The 22,270-nt window shown below is 33.6% G+C and overlaps 4 protein-coding genes across 4 annotated transcripts; all 4 read left to right on the forward strand.

Moving 5' to 3' along the window:
• The first annotated feature begins 1,662 nt into the window (after window positions 1-1,662).
• On the forward strand, window positions 1,663-2,716 carry LOC122592868 (histone H2A.1). Its single transcript, XM_043765187.1, has 2 exons — window positions 1,663-1,943; window positions 2,295-2,716. The coding sequence occupies exons 1-2, from the start codon at window positions 1,737-1,739 to the stop codon at window positions 2,526-2,528; spliced, it is 441 nt and encodes a 146-aa protein (XP_043621122.1). The 5' UTR covers window positions 1,663-1,736; the 3' UTR covers window positions 2,529-2,716.
• A 160-nt stretch (window positions 2,717-2,876) lies between these two features.
• LOC122592869 (putative protease Do-like 14) lies at window positions 2,877-8,302 on the forward strand. The gene is made up of 11 exons (XM_043765188.1): window positions 2,877-2,961; window positions 3,105-3,168; window positions 3,995-4,096; window positions 4,184-4,366; window positions 4,443-4,570; window positions 5,769-5,980; window positions 6,510-6,591; window positions 6,720-6,862; window positions 6,939-7,059; window positions 7,807-7,899; window positions 8,014-8,302. Exons 1-11 carry the CDS (start codon window positions 2,950-2,952, stop codon window positions 8,128-8,130), a joined length of 1,257 nt encoding a protein of 418 aa, XP_043621123.1. The 5' UTR covers window positions 2,877-2,949; the 3' UTR covers window positions 8,131-8,302.
• A 1,176-nt stretch (window positions 8,303-9,478) lies between these two features.
• On the forward strand, window positions 9,479-12,739 carry LOC122592324 (autophagy-related protein 18a-like). The gene is made up of 4 exons (XM_043764526.1): window positions 9,479-10,243; window positions 11,225-11,417; window positions 12,213-12,339; window positions 12,485-12,739. Exons 1-4 carry the CDS (start codon window positions 9,527-9,529, stop codon window positions 12,576-12,578), a joined length of 1,131 nt encoding a protein of 376 aa, XP_043620461.1. The 5' UTR covers window positions 9,479-9,526; the 3' UTR covers window positions 12,579-12,739.
• A 660-nt stretch (window positions 12,740-13,399) lies between these two features.
• Window positions 13,400-13,933, forward strand: LOC122591747 (calcium-binding protein P-like). Its single transcript, XM_043763992.1, has one exon. It carries the CDS (start codon window positions 13,400-13,402, stop codon window positions 13,931-13,933), a length of 534 nt encoding a protein of 177 aa, XP_043619927.1.
• The last annotated feature ends 8,337 nt before the right edge of the window (window positions 13,934-22,270 follow it).

A 22,270-nucleotide genomic window follows, 5' to 3' on the forward strand; every position in this document is an offset into this window, starting at 1 on the left:
TATCTAGATATATGGTTGAACCAAGACAATCTTGTGGACACGTGACTTATTTAGCCTGTGCGAGAGAATTTGGGTTAGTTTTATAGTCATCGTATTTGTAGTTATAATTTATATCAATCTAATTCAAACATCCATTTTATCTGCATGACTGCATATAATCTTTCATTTTGTATGTGGTGTATAATAGTTTACTACCATTTTTGAGAACTACATTATGTACATTACAAATTGTTTTAGCGAGATTTTTGCCACAATGTATGAGTGGGTTATCGGACATAAGTTCTAAACGGTGTAAGTTTTGGGTTCTAAAACGTTATATCAGACTAGAGGGTTATCACTCATTTACCCCCTCCACATATAACCACAACTTTTTTTAGAGTTACCGCTGCAACGCGCGGGTTCCCCTCTAGTAACGATTAATTTATACTCATGGGTAAAACATTTTAACTACCCTTCATTTGAAAGTTTAAGACACTCCAATTTTGAGTTAAAACGAGATCTAAGCTATTCACTTTTAACATGATAAAAATCTATATCATTCATTTCTATAGTGTACATAGGATAACTTAGTCATTCTACATGCTTTTAAAAGAAACAAAAAGACAACAATTAATCTAAACTATTTACTCTTTTACGTTCTCACCCACATATCCACTGTCACATTACTCTCACACTCTCATCCATATTTTCTCTCACATCTCTCACCTTTTCAGATCTCAATTTTATTTTTTTTAGGCGCGAGATAATACAATATACTCTAAAGGATTGATAAACTACAAACAATGAGTATTGCGTTGTAAATTAGCATTGCTACCACAATGCGCGGTTCTTTGCTATTTTACAAAAGTAATAATAAGTTATTATTTTTACTTTGTTCATAATATGTTTACACATATATAACTTATTGTCAAATTTCAGTTGTAATCTTCTTTTGCAATTGTTTGCACATGCAATATGGACCGTGATAACTTCTTTATGATATTTTTACACGTATCCAACTTATTGTCAAAGTTTTGTTCTAGCTCACTTTCAGTTTATTTTTTAAAAATTCATATTGCAAACTTTTGAACAGGGTAATGGTAGATTTTCCTGACTTATTCTTACATCAATATTTTTAATCACATTATCAAAACACGTAGAATAAATCGAAGGATGAGATAATGAGAGAATAATATTAAAAAATTTAGTCAAATCAGACATTGGTGTCATAAGAATTATTAACTAATTTAAAAATAAAAAAAATTATTTTCCATTTTATCACGACCCTATAAATATACATGCAACTTTTTAATCTTATCAGATTGCAATATTAGTGTTGCCAATCAACCACATGTACGTGTTTTTAACATTGAAAAAATTCTTATTGTAATTAATATTAACAGTGCTCAATATATTGAAATTAATTAAATGAATAAATATTTTAGCATGATCAAACTAAACCATATTATTCGGAGGAAGAAAAACAAGTTGAACCACATGAATCCCGGATCGCCAGCATGTCACATTTCATCACCGTTAGATCAAAATCCCAAAAACACACCCACATATCAACGGCTCAAAACTAAACATCCCGTCCCGGATCGCCAGCGTGGCAGCCAATACAAACCAATCCGCTAGCACCCTATATAAACACACCCTCTCCCTCCCAAAATTTTCATCCCAAATTTCAAACTCACATTCAATTATCTCTCTTTTTTTCTCTATTTTCAAAATCCAAATTTTTTGATAATAAAAAAATGGAATCAGGAAAGGTAACAAAGGGAGCCGCCGGTAGGAAAGGCGCCGGCGAGAGGAAGAAAGCCGTCACTAAGTCCGTCAAGGCCGGTCTCCAGTTTCCGGTCGGTAGAATCACTAGGTTTTTGAAGAAAGGTCGTTACGCTCAACGTACCGGATCTGGTGCTCCGATCTATCTCGCTGCTGTTCTCGAATACCTTGCTGCTGAGGTATATATATACATATACAATCTATATCTATATCTACAATAATTACATTTTTTCACATTTCTCAATATCAATTTTTCAGATCTGTTTTTGACATAAATGATAAAATTATCTAATTATACGTTTTACATTTGAATTTTAATTCTCAGATCTGTTTTTGCAACTTATATATATATATATATATATATATATATATATATATATATATACACACACGCATACAGTACATGTATAGATTATATATTTCAACTTTCAGATCTGTTGATGAAATTTATATATATATATATATATATAAGTATATAAAGATATAGATGTATTATAATGATGTTTAATTTGAATTGTGAATGTAAAAAGGTGTTGGAATTGGCTGGAAATGCGGCGAGGGATAACAAGAAGACAAGGATCAACCCGAGGCACGTGCTACTGGCAGTCAGGAATGATGAAGAATTGGGAAAACTGTTGTCTGGTGTCACAATTGCAAGTGGTGGTGTTTTGCCAAATATCAATCCAGTTCTTTTGCCTAAGAAAACCGCTGCAACCGACTCCGAAAAGGCTACGAAAGCTACCAAATCGCCCAAAAAAGCATAAAGACTGATACAGATTTAGTTATAACTTAGGGGTTCGGTTTCTGGATTTGTAATTTTAATGGTTTGTTTTGGTTTTAGGTGTTTGTTTTTGGAAATAGTGGTAGTGTAGGGGGGTTAATTGTAATATGACAGAACTTGTGGTTTTGTTGTGATTATTATATAAATGAATGAATCGATCCTTTTATTCAATTTTATTTTTGTTGTGAATTTGAATCGTATTATTTGATTGTATCAATTTATTAATGGTTTTTAAATGAGTGTTAAAACAGAAGTACCGATTTTGATAGAAAAGTTGTTAAAGTGCCGGATTTGAAACTAATAAAAGTTGAGGGAGTAAATCCAAACATTCCTTGTTTTTTAATCTGTTCAGTCAGGGGTTTTAGTTAGGGTTCTATCATCTGAGATATCGAAGTTTGTAGATTATGAGACATTTCGTAAGATTTATCTACATTTATTTCTTATTTTAATAATTATTAATTGTTCTTTTTGTTAATTGTTTTCCATGGAATTACTTTATGAATTACTCGTATAAGTACTACTACTAATATTAATATAATTTTGTATATTATATTGGCAGAGGAAGTTTGTAGCCTTAGCTGCTGCTTCTGGAGCACTATATCATTTCCATACTCGAAATTCAGGTTGTTTTTGGCTTCTTTTGCCTAGTAATTAGTAACAATTCTGTTTGGTTGATTGATAGTTTGAGACATTCTATCGATCCTGCAATTTGTAGCAAAGTTGTTTTTATACGAGTGAATAGAAAACCGAGTATAGTTTCTTTTTCATATGTTCCATGATTTGTTTTATTAGCATATTGGAGATAAGGTCATTGCTTTGTGATGTGATGTTAAATTGGAAAATCAAAAATTCGTATAAATTATCATCGAAATATAAGGTGAAAATGCCGGACAACATCGATTTCTTGACAGTTTATTTGGTGGTAGTATAAGTAAAATGTATCTCTATGTTCCAAGGAGGAGTAGTACTTAACAATTTTATCTTCCAAGTATATGGAATGTTTTTATTCAAGAGTTTGATGGATAAAAGAGGGATATGGAATTACGACTTGTTAAGTTGTTTTATGTTTTCTACTGTCTGAATTCTTGTCACGTCTGTTTCTTACTTGTACACAATAGATGTGACTTAGGCTATTGAGATCCAAAAACGGCCTGGTTCAAAATAGTTAACGAAAGTAGTATAAAGCCTCGGAAGCTGTAGAAAATGACATACTTTGGATGGAATATTAAGAAATATTTAGATGTGTAGGAACACATGGTCTGATGTTTGTAATTGCCCCGTAGATTGTAGATCGCTATGATCAATAATCTGTTTCGTATAAGTTTGGTTAATTTTGTTTTTAGTGTGATCATACGTTAGAAATAAAGAATCAAACTTTTAGAGGTCCTTTACGTATAGATCTTTTCCTTGCATATTTGTACATCTAATACTTTCATTGGCGTATTGTAGATAGGTCGACACGAATTTCAATTCCAATATATTCAGCATGGGGTACGCACGACCTCATACCCACCTACTCCTTTTCTTCTGTAAATGCTCCTTTTGGACACGGTATCTAAATTAATTCTCTTATCTACATAAAAGTTCATTCAATGATATTAAGACTCTTTTTGAATCAGTTGCATGGTGTTATTGTAGGAAATCCTCCATCCTTGTTTTCTAGTGTTAGCGCAGAGTCTGCGGCCGATGCTATTAAAGGTGTGCCGTTCAAAGACACTTGTGAATCCCCAAAACCCTGTTGTGGATGTTTGGGCCGGGATACAATTGCGAATGCAGCTGCTAAAGTTGGTCCTGCTGTTGTCAATCTTTCAGTTCCAAAAGGTTTGTTTTTAGAGTATCTAAACTGCAAATTCGAGGAATGTGTGAACCTTGTTAAATAAGTGATAGTTGTTTGTAGGTTTCCATGGGATGACTGTTGGAAAGAGCATTGGGTCTGGAACCATAATAGATGGTGATGGTACCATATTGACGTGTGCTCATGTGGTGGTTGATTTTCAAGGCTTCACACCATCATCCAAAGGAAAGGTAATTTTTTGTATAAGATACTCACTTGATATCTTTTGCCATGAAATGACTCTTGTAGTCTCGTGATTGTAATTTACAATAGTATAAGCTAATACTTAAGCAAGCAGTTAGAGTCCTAAACTATTATCGGTACCTAAATTTTTACAGCTTGTTATAAACTGCAGTCGTTAAAATCTGAAATGATAAGGAACTTGTGCTTGCCAGTATTCTAAGTGTTACAGGTTGTTTGGGTGTGCATTTTGAAAGTGATGATGTGGTATTGAGTTATCAGAACCATGCCATTAACTTAATAAAATGAACTACAGAAGATAGTGTTTGGACGTGCTTCTGCTGCTTGAAGAAGATCCAATAATTAGTAAATCAGATATTTGAGCGTTTGATAAGTTTTGATTATGTAAGAAAGCGATAAACAAAATTACAGAAAGTGACATTTCCATTGAAGCATACTAGCTTACATATTTCAATTGAAATGAAAGTGAAAGTCTCCTAATTTAAGTTTAAAAGAAGGGGTGTATAGGTAATTCCTATTCTACCTTGTTGTCGTTCCTATGAAATTGACCCTTCTGAACCTTTAAAATTACTAACATAATTAGAAGTACAATATGTTTTTGCAAGCACTTAAGATTAGTAATTATTGCAACTTCAAGCTGGCAGTTACAGATAAGTGGCTCCAAAACACAAATCCAAGAACCATTGTAGTTTGCACTTAGTATCTACTGATGTCTTTGGCTTTAAACACACCATAAGTTTATTATGTGACCCATGAGGGACTATAATCCCTCATTTTACCATGCTGTTATGTTCTTTCCATCTAAGTGCTTGAACATTATATGCCACTACTACGTGCCAGTCTCTAAGGAGGCGACAATTCAACCCGTTTACTTAAATACTTATGAATGGATTATCCATTATGTCTATCTCTAACAGGTCATATCGGTAGAAAAAAGTTGCGGTAAATGAGAAGTTTCAAATAATTTGCTGAAATTTTTTTGCTTTATTACTGAAATGATAAACTTTGTAATATTGGAGGTCTATCTGACACTAGCTGTTCATGTAAAACATAATAATATTGGATAAATTCTGGTTCTGGCAACCCTACCAGGACTGACCCATGCCGTGATTACCATTTTTAACCTGAAACATTTGACCACTTGCCCAATTGGTACTATCATTATTAATTGATTATTATTCGTTTCAGGTTGATGTGACGTTACAAGATGGCCGTACATTTGAGGGTACTGTGGTGAATGCTGATTTGCATTCTGATATTGCTATTGTCAAGATAAGTTCTAAAACTCCACTCCCCACTGCAAAACTCGGGTCTTCAGGTTCACTGCGTCCTGGTGATTGGGTAGTTGCCATGGGCTGTCCTCTTTCTCTTCAAAACACGGTTACGGCAGGTATCGTGAGGTAAGTTAAAAGAAAATAAGCATGATCTGAGTGGTGCTCAATGATTACCGAGTCCATGCCTACCTGTATGATAATCTATGTGATAGTGGTTTTTATGTTTGTTTATAATATAGGGAGAAATTTGAACAAATTGACACATTACTGGGTCGATTTGGGTTGTGCTTTTCTCGAATGGGTCAGATAATTTGCTAAAGGGGTACGAGTGAAACTGCCCGAAAGTCGCCTAAAGTGTATTTTTAATGCACAGAACCTCGTAATTTATTCATATTTATTCTAATACAGTAATATATGTATGTATGTATGTTTATATATCCTAATCATAGCTGACATATTAGTATTTATAATGTTTTTAAGTGGACTAAAAGGTATTTGTAGCCCAACTCAGCTTTATGTGTCCTATTTGATCTATGCTATAAATGACCCACTTCAAGTTGAGCCCATTTTGATCAGTTACCCAGCCCTTCAGCTCTAGAGATTAACATTATAATATGATGGAAAGGTTACTAATTTTTTTTTTCTTCTGATTTAGCTGTGTTGATCGTAAGAGCAGTGATTTGGGTCTTGGAGGAATGAGGAGAGAGTATTTGCAGACTGATTGTGCCATCAATGCGGTACTTTAATTCCGATCCTTGTTAAGTTTGTGAATTTATGGTTTGCGTAATGAGGCGATTAACAGTTGGCTAATTTGTTTTTCTCATTATGTACTTCAATCCAGTTTCTTATGAGTTTGTTGGTGTAGGGTAATTCTGGTGGACCCCTTGTTAATATTGATGGCGAAGTGATTGGTGTGAATATCATGAAAGTGCTGGCAGCTGATGGATTGAGTTTTTCTGTACCAATAGACTCGGTTTCTAAAATCATAGAGCATTTTAAATCAAAGGGGTAAACATATTTACAGAAAGTACATACCTTTCATCAGCTGATTGGTAATTTAATGTGATCCTTGGATATTATGCAGGAGAGTTGTGCGACCTTGGCTTGGTCTGAAAATGCTTGATCTGAATGATATGATTGTTGCCCAGCTGAAGGAAAAAGACGTGATGTTCCCCGATGTGAACAAAGGTGTTCTTGTGCCTATGGTATGCTTCCATTTATCTTTGTTCCATGGACTGCAGTCAATTTAAGTTAAGCACTATATCATAGAGGTGTCCATGTTCGCCGATTAACTTATTAATTGAGTGATTCATGCTATGTTTGATTTTTAGTCGGTCAAGCAGGCAAATGGTTCAAATGGGTCTAAATTTTTCCAACATATGTCTAGTTAATGGGAGATGGTAAACCCTTTTTTTTTAATTATAATTTGACAGATACACCAAAATGTACTTCTTTTAGAAAAACTATACAAGCACGTGAGGCACAATCGTGGGTCAAATTATGTGGTAGGTCAGTTTATCACCTCCCATAGTTGATGCATTAAATCTTTAAACTTGCTATATTAAAAAAGTTAATATGAATGATCTAAATCATTTTTAACACACTTATTAGCTATAATAAATATTAGTATGTATAGACAAATGTGTTTTGGGTCAATCAACTTGACTGGACCCATTTCCATTTATACAAAGTTACCTGTTTTTACTTATGCGTCTTTTAACTTGTTACTTAAGTAACCCAACCCGCCCCACCGGCGCATTTTGGCACCTTTTCTACATGATGTGTTCCACTTCTCCGAAAATTATGCTACTACTTTCTAACATGTTTAATGGCCGTTTCATACAATTGGCTGCAATTTTCCTGTTTATAGTAATGCCAAATTGTATATCACGAGAATATCATATTTTTTAGTTTAACATTTGGTTAACTTTTTTGAATTCATCCCTAACCAGGTAAGCCCTGGATCCCCTGCTGAACAAGCTGGTTTCCGTCCAGGAGATGTGGTGGTTGTATTCGACGGGAAGCCTGTTGGAAGCATAAAAGAGGTACGCATCAAACTTTATAAAGTTAAAGAACAACAAATAGTTGACTTTTGTTGTCAGATATATATAGAAGCCATGACACATGTGTCTTGTTAAAATTCTTAATATGTTCGCCAGGTGATTGAGTTTATGGGGGATAAAGTTGGAAAACCAATAAAAGTTGTGGTGAAAAGAGCCAACAACACATCCGCGACATTGACTGTGGTACCTGAGGAAGCAAATCCAGATTTGTAAATGTTCGTACCTCTGGTGGCAACATAGATCAGCATGAGGAAAAAGAAGTTGAATTAATTGGGTACAATTTTGTTATTCTAATACAAAAAAAGTAGGATTAGTGGCCCAAACTTTGCAGTTTTAGAGTTGCATTGGTTTATATAAAGGAACAATTTTTTCTCGTTTCAGTATCCATGTTTAACCTCGGTTGTTCTTGTTCAACATAAAAATTAATTTTACTTTTGCTCTATGAATATCACTGTAATTGTGCTTAGAAGTAAAACTTGAAAGTGCAGTACAAGAGTAAAGGTATATTTAAATGCTTATGTTAGGGTTGATAATGATAAACATAATGTAGTTCTTCTAAAGTTAATTTCGGCTTCTATCTTTTCCAAGCTTGGTTTTTATGCTCGACCTTGATCTTGAGCTTGATTAATATCTCCCCCTTCGCTTCCTCAACCTTACGCAGTGACAAAGCAAGAGATGCCATGGCCTAGCTTTTTATATCTAGGTTACATATATTCTAATCAAGTCAAACACATGCAAACTCATCACTTATCAGGTATCAAAGATTTATCGACTAAAGGAAGAACTCAAGTGGATCTATCATGGTGTTTGGGAAACTTGGCGAAGAAGCAGAAATGCATTATGGGAAGAACAAGTTTTTAACTCTATGCTTCATAAAGTAGATATGCTCAAACAACAATATAAATTTTTTGTTACTTTCAAACGATTGTCAAATTCATTCATTATTTTTTGGCTATAAAAATAGTCGAGCCCGCCATTCTCATGCATTTCCCTTGAAACCACTACGGTTTTACACCTGAAAATAGCTAGATGCCCCTCTTCGAGCTGCTCCGTCCGGCTACCGATTCTATAGCTAGCTGTCCGTTGTAGATATGCTCAAGCAACAATATAAATTTTGAGTTCCATTTCTTAAAACGTGACATAATAAAAGGATGTTTTCGGTTTTAGATGATTTAAATTTGGATATACAGTTATACACCCACGCATACACGGCTCATTTATAAAAATACATGAATTATTTTTTTAAATGTGATAATTAAAAAACAAATCATCAATTATCAATTGCAAGTGTGAATTCTAGTCTAGTGAATGACAAATCTATCACATTACACAACTATCAATTCTAGTCTAGTGAAAGACAAGTGGTTTTGAGTGTATTGTTTTTCTGCAAACAAAATCATCGAAATTTTTGGATATTTCCAACTAATGAAACCAAAAGTCATTATATTATTAGAAAAAATAAAAATACGAGTAATAATTTTAGAAAAGTCAAATATATCCAAAATAGGACTAGAAAAGTAGAAACTACTTCAAATATATCCAAAATCTTCATTTTCATTTCACATAAAAATATTACGAGTAATAATAATTACAAAATAATAAAACAAAAATGACAACAATCACAGAAGACCACCGCCACATCTCACCACCATCATCTCCACCGCCGCCACAACCAACATCCGTCACCCTCCTCCACCTTTCCTTCAACCAAGACACCGCCTGTTTCGCCGCCGGAACCACCCACGGTTTCCGCATCTACAACACCGATCCTTTCCGCGAAATCTTCCGTCGCGAATCCACCGACGGAGACGACGGCGGCGGCGGTATTTCCGCCGTCCAAATGCTTTTCCGGTGCAACATCCTCGCCTTAGTCGGCGGTGGTCCACAACCTCAGTATCCAGTCAACAAAGTCATGATTTGGGACGATCACCAAGGCCGTTGTATCGGCGAATTATCGTTCCGGACCGAAGTTAAATCGGTCCGGCTACGACGAGATAGAATTATAGTTATTTTAGTTCAAAAAATATTTATATATAATTTTGTTGACTTAAAATTGTTACAACAAATTGATACCGTTTCGAATCCAAAAGGACTGTGTGAAGTGTCACATGTGAGTGGTGTGATGATTTTAGTTTGTTTAGGTGTTAGGAAAGGCCAAATTAGAGTCGAGAATTACGGTTCGAAACAAACTAAGTTTATTATGGCTCATGATTCGAAAGTTGTTTGTATTGCGTTGACGAATGATGGCACGTTGCTTGCTACCGCGAGTAGTAAGGGGACTTTAGTTAGGATTTTTAGTACGAATGATGGGTCGTTACTTCAGGAGGTATTGTTGAGTTTGAATTTTTGATCCTTTGTTCGTTGATTATGTGTTTGATTGTTAGTTTTTTTGATAATGTGTTATGCTAGAACTATAGTTAAAGAATTTTAGAAATGCAAAATTGTTCTGCCTAATAGGGTAAATTTTATATCTTTATAATGTCTGATAAACGTTTCTAGTCATATTATTAGAAACTGTTAGTTTATTTAAAGCTCTCTATTATGTGCTCGAGGGCGGTCACATATTAGAACAGCTACAATACCTAATAGGCTAATACCACATATATGCAATTATGGGCGAACTGAGAGTTAGGCAGTCATAACCCTACGCGACGGTCAAAAGACTGCTTCTAGAAAGAAAGACTCTATCATGTACCAAATGCGCACATATTAGTAAAAACCTTTATAATGGCTGTTTCGGATTTCATTTAGACATAGTTGATCAACTTCATTAGGTCTCGCACTCTCGCTTTGTAGTCTTTCGATTATTGTGCCTTTATCCCTGAATTTTTCTTTTAGTGCTTTTACTGTTCTGTTCTTCTCTTTTTAACACCATATATATTTTGAAACCTTTCTACATGTGCTTTGTCCTGTTTTGTTGATCTAAGCATACAATTCTGTGTGATGATTCAAAATTTGGCTGTTTGTTATCGCTTAATTTTAATGAAATAATCGATGTGTAACTGGTTGGTTATTGGGTGTGGGAATTATGAAATGAGTTTGATTGCTAAATAAGTTCTTTGGTTAACAGGGTTGGTTATAAATGATAGATATTTAGCCCACCAAGTTAGGCACACTCTAAACGCAATAAGGGTGGTGGATGTCGTACTCAATTCCCATAAAAACCCAACACATAGTGATTTATAGTTTCAAACCAAAACTCTAACTCTTCTGTGGGATTCTCGATTCTTGTGCTTTTGAACAAACCGCCATTTTGTTTAAAATTTGACATTATGGCTTATAATTGATTGTTGCACAATGAATAAAGGTTAGGAGAGGTGCAGATAGAGCAGACATTTACAGCCTTGCCTTCTCTTCAACGGCGGACAGGCTAGCTGTTTCAAGTGACAGAGGAACCGTCCATGTTTTCAACTTGAAGGTTGATTCTGGGCCAATGCAAACGATATCAGACCAAAACAGTGGACCCCCACCAGTTGTTTCACATCTATCGTTCATGAAAGGTACTCTACCATCGGGGATCTTTCATTCTTACTTGTTCTCTTGGTAAACTGGTCACATGATACAATAAGTAGAAAATGACTGATTTTGATAATTTTTGTAAATAATGAGTTATAATAAAACAGGTTGTTTGGGCCTTTGGGGCCAGTGGTTGAATGTGCTTTGTGTTGTTTAGTTTTTTTTTTTGCTATCATTCACATATCCTCACTGTATCAACACATATTTACAAGTTGCCTATCATGGGATTAGAACTCATAACCTATTGATTGATGGGTCACCTCAAATGCCACCAGGACAAAGTCCCATGGGTCATTAAAGTTGTAATAATAGTAAACAGTTGTTTGGATGTGTGGTAAATTCGGATTATATAAGGATTGAGTAATGATATTGATACATCTTTCTTGAATTCTCCTAATGCCACACGTCAATCATCCATACACTTATAAAACGGTGTCACAATCCACTACCTCACATCCTTTTAAATGATTTCATGTGGCTTGAAGAGGTTTCTTACGTAAATGTATCATCTGTCTCAAGAAGTTACACATGTTTTTGTGCTTGGGGAGTTTTGTTTTATTCTTTGATTGTTAGTTATGTTGCCAATAGTATGAAACCAAAATAATAAGATAATCTGAAGCTGAATTCATCTATCAAAAGCTGATTATCTCAAATACAAGTCGTTATTGTCGGGTAGTCATCTCAAAACACAAATTGCAACACCTTTATAGCGACCCTAACAGATATTTGTGAGGATCTCTTTAGGCATTAAGCACCAGTTGTTTTTATTACTCTTGCAGGTGTTCTACCAAAGTATTTCAGCTCAGAATGGTCAGTAGCTCGTATTCATTTGAACGAGGGTTTGCAGTATGTAGTTGGTTTTGGTCACCAGAAGAATACAGTTGTAATCCTTGGCATGGATGGGAGGTAATGTATACTATTATTATTATTTTTGTGTGTGTGTGCCCTTTTCACATTGATAGGTAGAATAAATACATTCAATGTAGATAGACTGTATACAGTTGATAATCTATTCTAGCAAGTGACACAATCTTAAATTGTGCTTTTGCAGCTTCTACCGATGCCAATTTGACCCTCAAGCTGGTGGTGAGATGACAGTGGTGGAATGTCACAATTTCCTGAAGCCAGATGAAACCTTGTCTTGACAAACATATTAGGCTGTCACAAAAACTCTCACCTTCGTTTTTATGGTATGTGTGTATGTAATACGTGTATTTAAACAACTGAACGAGGGCAGTGTTCTCAAGACTGTAAATATGTATATTCTACTCTAATAATGGAAATTTCTCTAGTTACTAGAAGGCAATTTTGACCCATTTTGTTGAAATAGGTTGGTTCTGCTTATTTATTACATCTAGGACATCAATGTGCAATTGAACTGTAAATTTCATATCTGATATCCTATTTGTTCATAAAGTTAGGAAAAATAGATCGAGGAATTGTAGGCGGGTGAGCATCTCGTTTTAATTAGAACTCTTATTGTAATGTTGTCCCTTCTAACCTAGCATTGTTCTATAGTTAATCAACCCAGGATCATGTTTGTAAGACATGTCATGATGGTTGGAGTAGTTGCTGAACTGAAACTCAATGTCTCTAATTTTTTATTGACGTGTTGGACTCGCATATTATGTGATCATGATGGATGGAATAACTGTACGATGGAAGTGGTGGATGGATGAATAGATGATTAGCATATATTATGTAATCCGGGCCAAGTAGAGTAATGATAAAGCAAAGACAAACATTGTATATTGTATTTTCTGTGATCATTGTGTTTAATATTGGGTCAATCCAACCTGAGTTACTTGTATCCAGAAACAGGAATAGAACATGAGAGGGAGGGAGTAAAAGGAGGGGCTTTGTGTGTTCCTCCTGACTCGTCTCACATGCACAATCTTCTCCTATTTATCTCTAAACAAACTTATGTGAACCCAGAAATTCCAAATTGTTTGGTAGAAGTGGCACCATGGCAAATGAACCTGCCAAACAGGATAAAGTGGCTCAGCCACCCCCACAAGACTATCGATATGGCTCATACCCAAACCAACCACCACCCAATGGACCATACCCAAACCAACCACCACCAAATGGCTCATACCCATACCAGCCACCACCAAACGGCCCATATCCAAACCAACAACCCGGATATCAGCAACCTTACCCAAACCAACAACCTGGATACCAGCAACCTTATCCACCATCGCAACCACAAGGGCAACCGCCTTATGGTGGTGGCTATAATGGGTATCCGCCACAACAAACTGGCAACGAGCACCCACCTCATTACGGTGGTGAAAAAGAGAAAAAGAAAGATAAAGATAAGGATCACAAAGACAAGGACCATAAGGACAAAGACAAGAAAGACAAGAAAAAGAAAAAGAAAAAGAAGAAGAAAGGCATAGGAGGAACGTTGCTCGAAATTGGAGTTGGAGTTGGAGCAGCCTTACTCGGAGTAGCATTAGGAGAGGAAGGTGGAGGCGGTAGTTCCGATTCAGATTAGCATTATGGGAGATTTAAAGTTTCAGTCCCATGTACATCCAGATGACTTTCGGGTAACAATTAATCTGTAAAATGTGTTAAAACTTAGAAACAAAAACAAAATCCATCCAATAGATAGAATGATAAATGATGTTCTTTCTTTTATTTCGTTCAAAAAGTTTCTTTTCACACACCCTACAGATCCACAAATGACGATTCTGTTGTAATATACAAAATTTCATTCATGAAGCTTGTGACTTGACATGAAAGCCCACTTCGCTCGGTTAATGTTATATAAAACTTCTTCTAAAATATCTAGTTATTTACATCGATAATCTTTTCATGTATAGAACTTTATGCAATGGCTGTTTTATGTATATTCCTAAGATCACTTGGTACAGTGGCGATTGCTTCTTTTACTCATGAAAAAATGATAACTTAATAGGTAGAAACTTGTGATTGGTTTGCATTTGAATCTCCACATAAATTTGAAGCGCCTATGAGGCGATGATAGCTAGATAGTGTATGATTTTTCCCATTTTGACCGAAGGTTGCTTGCAAAATTGCAATTCATTTAGTCTAATTTAAAGATAAAGATGGTTAAGAGTTAAGACAACCATGTAATAATCACCTATCAAATAATTTTGTTACTTGGGGCTGTTAAATGACCATATATCAACTCATAACTTGATTCACTACTGCACCCAATTTCTCATTTCTAACCAATCCTATTATGCTACTTTATTTTTACCTTTTTTCATAACTCATTTCTACCTCTCACTATAATTTTCTGGGCAATGCCATACCACACTTTATCCCATAACTCATTAGTCATTACAATTTTCACTTTTCATTTTAAACTTAGAAAATGACATAATATTACTAAAAAACGTCACATAGTACTACTAAAAGAAATATTAAACACTATAAAAACATTACATAATCATACTAGTATACTACTAGTTTTTATCCACGAATGGTAAGTCTTGAGCGTGAATACGCTCTCTATGATCAAATCCGGCCGATTATCGTTAGACCATTCAAACGACTTATCTAGTCTAACCAATTCTTTTATCCATATCTATGATTGATTGTGTTTTTCATGTTTGGTATTTGTTGTGTAGCTGGTTATTTTTAATGTTAAAAGAAGCCGCATGCTTCTAGCACCCCTCCTTCAATTCAATATAGAGTGGTCTTTCATGTGGGGTTGTTTTGTTTTTTTTACTGTAACTTGTTACATTGAATTCTTTGTTTTTTGTTTTTGTGTGTATGAAAAAATGGCATGTTAAAAAGGGGAATATGGAATATGGATGGCTACTTTATGACTTATTACATTACAATATGAGACATATCTTATTTTTGGATGTATTGTAAAACTTATAAATTTATGGTTTGAATTTTGTAATAGGTGCAAGACTAATGTTAAGAGTTTATTCTATAGAGTTAAAATAGTAAGGTTTTTTTTTTAATGAAATGAAATGTAATTTAATTGTCGGTATTACAAAATCACTTTTAAGTTTTTTTTATTAAAATGTAAAATTTCTAGATGGATTGACCATAAGTGCTTAGAATTTCCACCTAATAATACATTATACCTTAATTAAAAAAAACAAAAAACTATTATAGTATTTTTATGCTATACTTAATAAGATAAGTACATAACTTTTATAAATTCAATAAAATGGTATATGAAAGATATAATACATGGTGTAATGGAACGGAATGATTGTGGAAAAGTGGTAATCATACTTCAGAGCATACACTTCTTACTAGTCACATTTCATAGTGAAAGTGACCCCCCTGTAGTTGACAAAAATTGGACCACTATATTGTGGACCACCCTATAGTAACAAAAATTTTTGAACACAACCATTCACATTTCATAGTGAAAGAGACTACAAATTGTTATAGGGAGGGATACTCAAATCATTGTCCTAAAAGAATGAAAGATTGTTTATTTGGTAATGTTGAAAAAAAAGTCTACTTTTTTTAATTTTTCTACAAAAAGGGCAGGGAAAAAAAGGGGCGGCTCCAAAACGGCCCCATCGATATCTCTCTTCCCTATCTCTTATCACGTGATGTTATACCGTTCCAAGCCATACCACACTCATACCGGGGGTTGGCAGAGTTGTTCCCGCACGATATGGGTGTTATCTCGTGTCATACCGTGACCACTGCCAGCCCCTAAGAATAAACAACAACATAATAGATAACTTAAAACGTTAGATAGAGTGATTTGAAGACATGATTGTTTACTTTTTGGTCAATGAAATTTATAAATTCAAATGTCTTGTTTTCTTGTAAGCTAGATGTTTGGCCAAAAGCTTTCCATGCCTTTTAAATACGTCGTCAATAATGGACTTTTTGATGACACAAATCACACTAACTAGAAAACTCAAATAAAATTTGTATCGCAAGAGTTTTGTAGAATGTTCGTGTGACTTGGAAGCTTTTGGGAACGAAGTTAAAACATACAAAAGAACAAATGAATGAGCTATAATGGTGAACAAATTATTGAAGCGGAGATGTTCGGATAGCTTGTGAAAAGTGCAAAATACCTTATTTCAAACAATTAAACGCAACCTTAATTTATGGTTTTTCTATACAATCCTATTTATGTGTACTTAGGGGTTAGGGGTGTTTGTTATTGTGATTACAAAACAGATTTTGCGTTTTCAAAATAGATTATGCGTTTTCAAAACTACGTTTTGAAAAAGCAGGTAGATACATGCTTCTTCAAAACTGCGTTTTTGTAGCAGATAATCACTTTTTCACACAAACACTTTTTTAGATTATTTGTGTTTTACGAACGTAATAATCAGATAATCACTTCAAAACGCATTCCCAAACACCCTATTAAAGACATTGCACGCATCTTACATGTGGTAGCTACCTCGATTCTCCTTAGTGGATGGGTTGAAGACGACAATTAATACGGTTATATGTAGGTTTCGATTAGTGTGTTTCCCATTAATTTGTCGTTAAAAAAAATAAAAAATATTTGTGTAGATTGGTGTAGATGTGATTAGAACTCACATATTGTGTCCGACACGACACGATAAAACACAAACAGGATAAGACACGAACACGATAAAGTTAAACACGAACACAACACGATAGTTAATTGTGTCAGTTTTCCAAACACGAACACGACACGAATTTTAACAGGTTACAAGATAAGGGACCAGATAACGTATCTTATTGTGTCTTAATGTGTCTTAATGTGTCTTTAACAAGTCTTCAACATGTCCTTAACGTGTCTTAACATGTCCATATATATATATACTACTTGTCTTATTGTGTTTTAACAAGTCTGGACCCTGGACCTGTTAAGACACAAAACACGTTGAGGTCAAATACGAAACACAAAAAAAATCAAATGTATCGTGCTATCAGGTCCGTATCAGAAATTGCTAACTTTAGATGTGATAATATCAAGGACCGTTCAATTTATACCTAAAAAGTAAAGAACCATTGGATTTTAAAAAAATAAAAATAAAAATTGTAACCCTTAAATATAATGTCATAAATAAATCATTAAACTAAATATCAAGGACCGAATTGAAGTGTAGATATATCCTTGCCAAACAAGTAGATATACTCCAATAGGATCAATCTTTTATTATATTAAAGTATAGTTGCTCTAATAACTTAACCAATTAGAATTTTTAATTTTTTTAAGTTTTAATTTTGACTTTTTTTTTACTTCAATTAATTATATAAATAAACATAAAAGAATTATATATTATGGAAAACATGTCGACTACCTATATCTATATCTATATATTAGATTAGATAAATTAGATAAATATAAATCTTATTTTACATATGAAAAACTAAAATACTATTATATAATCGACTACCTAAATCTAATGATTGAAAAGATAAATTCTAATATTATTATGGTAATAAAAAATCTACTACCTAAATAATTATAGATATGTATAAATATTAGTAAATGAAAATTACACATGAATTATTATTATTATTATTATTTTAAATAATAACTATTATTGAAATTTCAAAATTTTACAAGAAATTAGTGGGGAGCCGTGATACTATCTGAGCCCATTATTATTATTATTATTATTATATTCTATCCAACACCATATACAACAAAAAGTCGATTTACGATTATTTAGTTAATTCTAAGTCTAAACCAATATGAACTCCATTGAAGATTAATTTTGAAGATTAATGTTATCTCTCAATGAAAAAGGTACAATTTTCTCTCTTTACGTATTAATTTTAATTTTATATATTAATGTTCAGCTTTTATGAATTAAATGGATGAATATCTAATATAGTAAAAATCGTAAGATCTCCTCATTTTTTCTAGACTTAAATATATGAAGATCTAATATTGATATATCGTAAGTCTCGTGTCCAGTGTTGGACACGGGTCTAAAATCTAATGCTATAACTATTATAACTATGTCATGGATCACACATCTATAAACTAAATAAAAGTATATTATGAAACATTAATCTTATGCTACGGTTTAAAACAGAATAAAAGCTTTCAAGTTATTGCCGTTAAAAATAACAAAAAAAACTTTCAAAGTTATTGTCATAAAAACAAATATAACATTTTATTAATGGGTTTAGTATCTGGGGATGTAAGTAACTTTTATATTTTGTCTATTGTGTGAATGTAATTTTCATTTGGTTCATTGTATGTAATCAACCCGCCAAATTGAACGGTTAATGTAAAAGTGTATACGTGGCACACCATATGAGCTGCCACGTAGAAGTTTTTAATTGGTTAACCTTAAAATTTTACATTAATCGTTCAAATTTAGCGGGTTAATTGCATACAATGAACCAAATGAAAGTTACATTCACATAATAAAAAAAGGGTAAAAGTTACTTACACTTCCAGATACTTAACCCTTTATTAATTTAGCCATTAAAAAAATTAAAAAAAAGGTAAATGGATGAGAACCTCCTTGTTCCATTCCACAATTTTGGTTTGCCAAAAGCACACCACATAGAATTCATGCCCGGATGAGAAAATTTTTTTTTTTTCACTTACCTTTGACAAAATTTGAACATGTAATATCAAGGTCTTTATCTTATGGGCTTATCTGATCACATGATGACAATACCAATTAATCTATGATCGATTGGTTTAATTTGGCCATTAACAATGTATTTGTTTATTTGATCAAAGAATTCTGCTGTCAGGGTTTTGAGAATCGTTTTTATACAAATATGTTGATATGTGAAAAGTAATGTAGCCATGTATCCGTTCTAAAAAAAAATAAAAGACCGTTCTAAAAACAAATGTAGCCATGTATGGCATATATATGTGTGTGTAATTTTAGCTAAATGAAATGTATGAGTCAATATACTTTTGTCGTAATAGTGTCACATAAGTTGTTAAAAGGCAAGTTAATGTAATATGTCATACAAGAGTTTTTGTAATATATATTTTGACAGTGACAATATTACAACATGTAAACATGTAATAGTGTCACATGTATTTTATCTGGGTTAATATTTATATGGAGATAATTTTCATATGTTTCTTCTTTAGCTTTCGTATTCATTAAGTTGTGATATTTGTCATACACATTTTGTTTCTCTTTTAATTTAACTAAAGTTGAAAAAAAAGGTAAACTCTAATCAATATTTATATATATGGAGTTAATTTTCATATGTTTCTTCTTTAGTTTTCGTATTCATTAAGTTGTGATATTGGTTATACACTTTTTGTTTCATAATTATTATAAGATTTATATATCTTCAGACTACCCATCCAATGGACGGGCCTGAACACTAGTATTAAATAAAATGAGGTGTGCAACTTAAAATAAAGACTTTTATCCTAGTTGTCCTTTAAATGAAAGTGCCACATTAGATAAAAAAATATCCTCTCTTAGTTATATAGAGAGATTAAGCCTTGATTTTGACAATTGATTTAGACATAGGGTTCGACCTATGATATTTCATTGTCGAGGAATGGGATCAGAATCTTCCAAGATAACCGATCGAGTTTCTTTAAAAACAAATAAACAGAACTAATTAAGAGAGTTTAGACCACGTTATGCATATACTTGATGAATACCCGTGCAATGCGGCGGTGTAGACGGCGGCGTGTCGATGGTGGTAGTGACGACTTGTAGTGGCAACGGCGACGAGTAAGATAGATAATTGATGTAAAATAATTTATGTATGATTTAAGGAGTTAATGAAGGTACGTAATTTAGTAAATAAAAGATGTATGACATAAATATTTTAAGAGATTAAAAATATTCCAAAAATAGAATTCCTAGTTTGTATTATAAAGAAGTATAGAAGTATAGATGTAGAGCTTAAAGATGCTTAAAATAAAAAAAGGGTATAGAAGTGCGTAACACACTTTATGGTGAATTAATCGTTGCAAAATACATTCCTAAGGGGCAAGGGTGTAGTGCCACAAAATTGGCTAATTGGTTAAATTGGCTAATTGTTTGAATCCTTTGTTCCTTTTGCGTTTTGCCCACTCTTCCAAACTTTCAGACAAGATTGTCTCATCATTGGCACCGCTAGCCCATTTATGTTTCTACAAACACATAAAAATAGAACAAAAGTATATATATATTATATAAAAATAAGAACAAAAGTATATATATATATATATATATATATATATATTATAAAACGTAGAACAAAAGTATATATATATTCGGAAAAAAACTAACCATTTGATTGTAGATGCCGGTAAACTCGTTCAATAGTGGTTGCATTTTCTTCCACTTTGTGTTCACTTGATGGTATGTGCGTTTGTGTTTTTTTTTGTTAGCCATTGTAGTATGCAAGAATCCTATTTCAAAAGGATTCATATTTTTGTTGATCGCCGGTAGCGCGATCCGTAGAGATATGGAAAAAAGCTCGGGCCAACAATTATTCATCGTCGGCACTCCACGCGACTGGGGGTGCTCTCGTGGAGGTGGAGATTTTTTCCCCTTCCCACGACCGGGTGGAGGTGGCGCCTCCACCTCCTCGCTAGAGGTGTCGCGCACATCGTCATACGCCTCGTCGGGTTGTGCTTGGAAATCATCATCGTCTTCAAGAAAAGTGATCGTGGGTTGAGTGGGTTGGGAAGGAAGTTCAAAACGGCACATGACGACTTGCACGGGGAAGCCATCGCTTAACAATTGAGAGAAGTCGTGGTCGAGGTTTTGGGTTTCGTTGTTTTGATTTGAAGAACCGCCGAAATCTAATGGTTGTTCGACGGGCCGAGGAAGTTGAAACGGGAGTTGATTTCTTGGTGCTCGGTATGTTTTAGATGATTTTCTTGTGGGAATCATTTTGAAGAAAATATGTGAAAGAGATAAGATATATAGAGAGTATAAGTAAAATTTTTAGTAGTGGAAATGAAAGTATATTGTGTTGTATATATAGTTTTGTAAAATTTTTTAAAAAAAAACGGTCACTTTGACCAAAAAAAAAAAAACACGCTCCCAACGTTCAAAAGTGCAGCCCCACGTTCACTTGCATCGGCCAAAACTAGCCGATGAAACTAGCCAATCTTGCCGATTAAACTTGTCGAGCCAGATGCTATAGTGTAGCCGATTTGCCAATTCTTGCCAATGGATTTTTACCCATAAAACTAGCCGACTATACTTTTGCCCCTAAAAAAAAAAGATTAAAAAGATGTCCAAAGGATAGTTGGATAAATGTCCGATGGATAGATGTCGTCATGTCGATCCTATTTTCTAATTAGCACATTTTAAGCATTCAAACTTACTTCCATCAAGTCACCAGATAGTAATAACTAGTATTAAAACCCGAGCTTCATTGCGGGATAGATTCAATTAGTTGCTTACATTAATTTTGATCATTGGTTAATCTTAATTAACTTATAAAGCATTTAACTGTTTTTTTTTCTTAAAAAGAAAAAAAAAAACTTCATCTATCCAAATTATTCATCTCTTTATTCATTAATTTAAATATTTTAACCTAACATACCTATAATACCCTTAATGAAATTATTTACAACATACATCCTTTAACCCTTAAATTAACTACAATACATCATTTTATATCAATTTACTTTTATATTAATAACAACGTCACTACAGACACCGCCGCCGCCACCGACACCGTCACCGTCACTATCCATCGCAACTATCACTGCATCGAGCGAACATATGACTAGTTTGTAAACACGCATTTTGTTACTAAAGGGCAAATTTGATCTGCTTATAATTCGTTTATTGGTTTTATGTTTTATAGACTATGAGTAGCTAATCTTACTCTATTACGATTATAAACTAAAAATAAATATAAGATAATGATAAATCGATCTAACTTATATGCTTAAAAATTAATCGAAACATAAGATGGTGAGATGTGGAAAGTTGAATAATCA

The sequence above is a fragment of the Erigeron canadensis genome, chromosome 3, assembly GCF_010389155.1.
Source record: "Erigeron canadensis isolate Cc75 chromosome 3, C_canadensis_v1, whole genome shotgun sequence".
NCBI lineage: Eukaryota > Viridiplantae > Streptophyta > Magnoliopsida > Asterales > Asteraceae > Erigeron > Erigeron canadensis.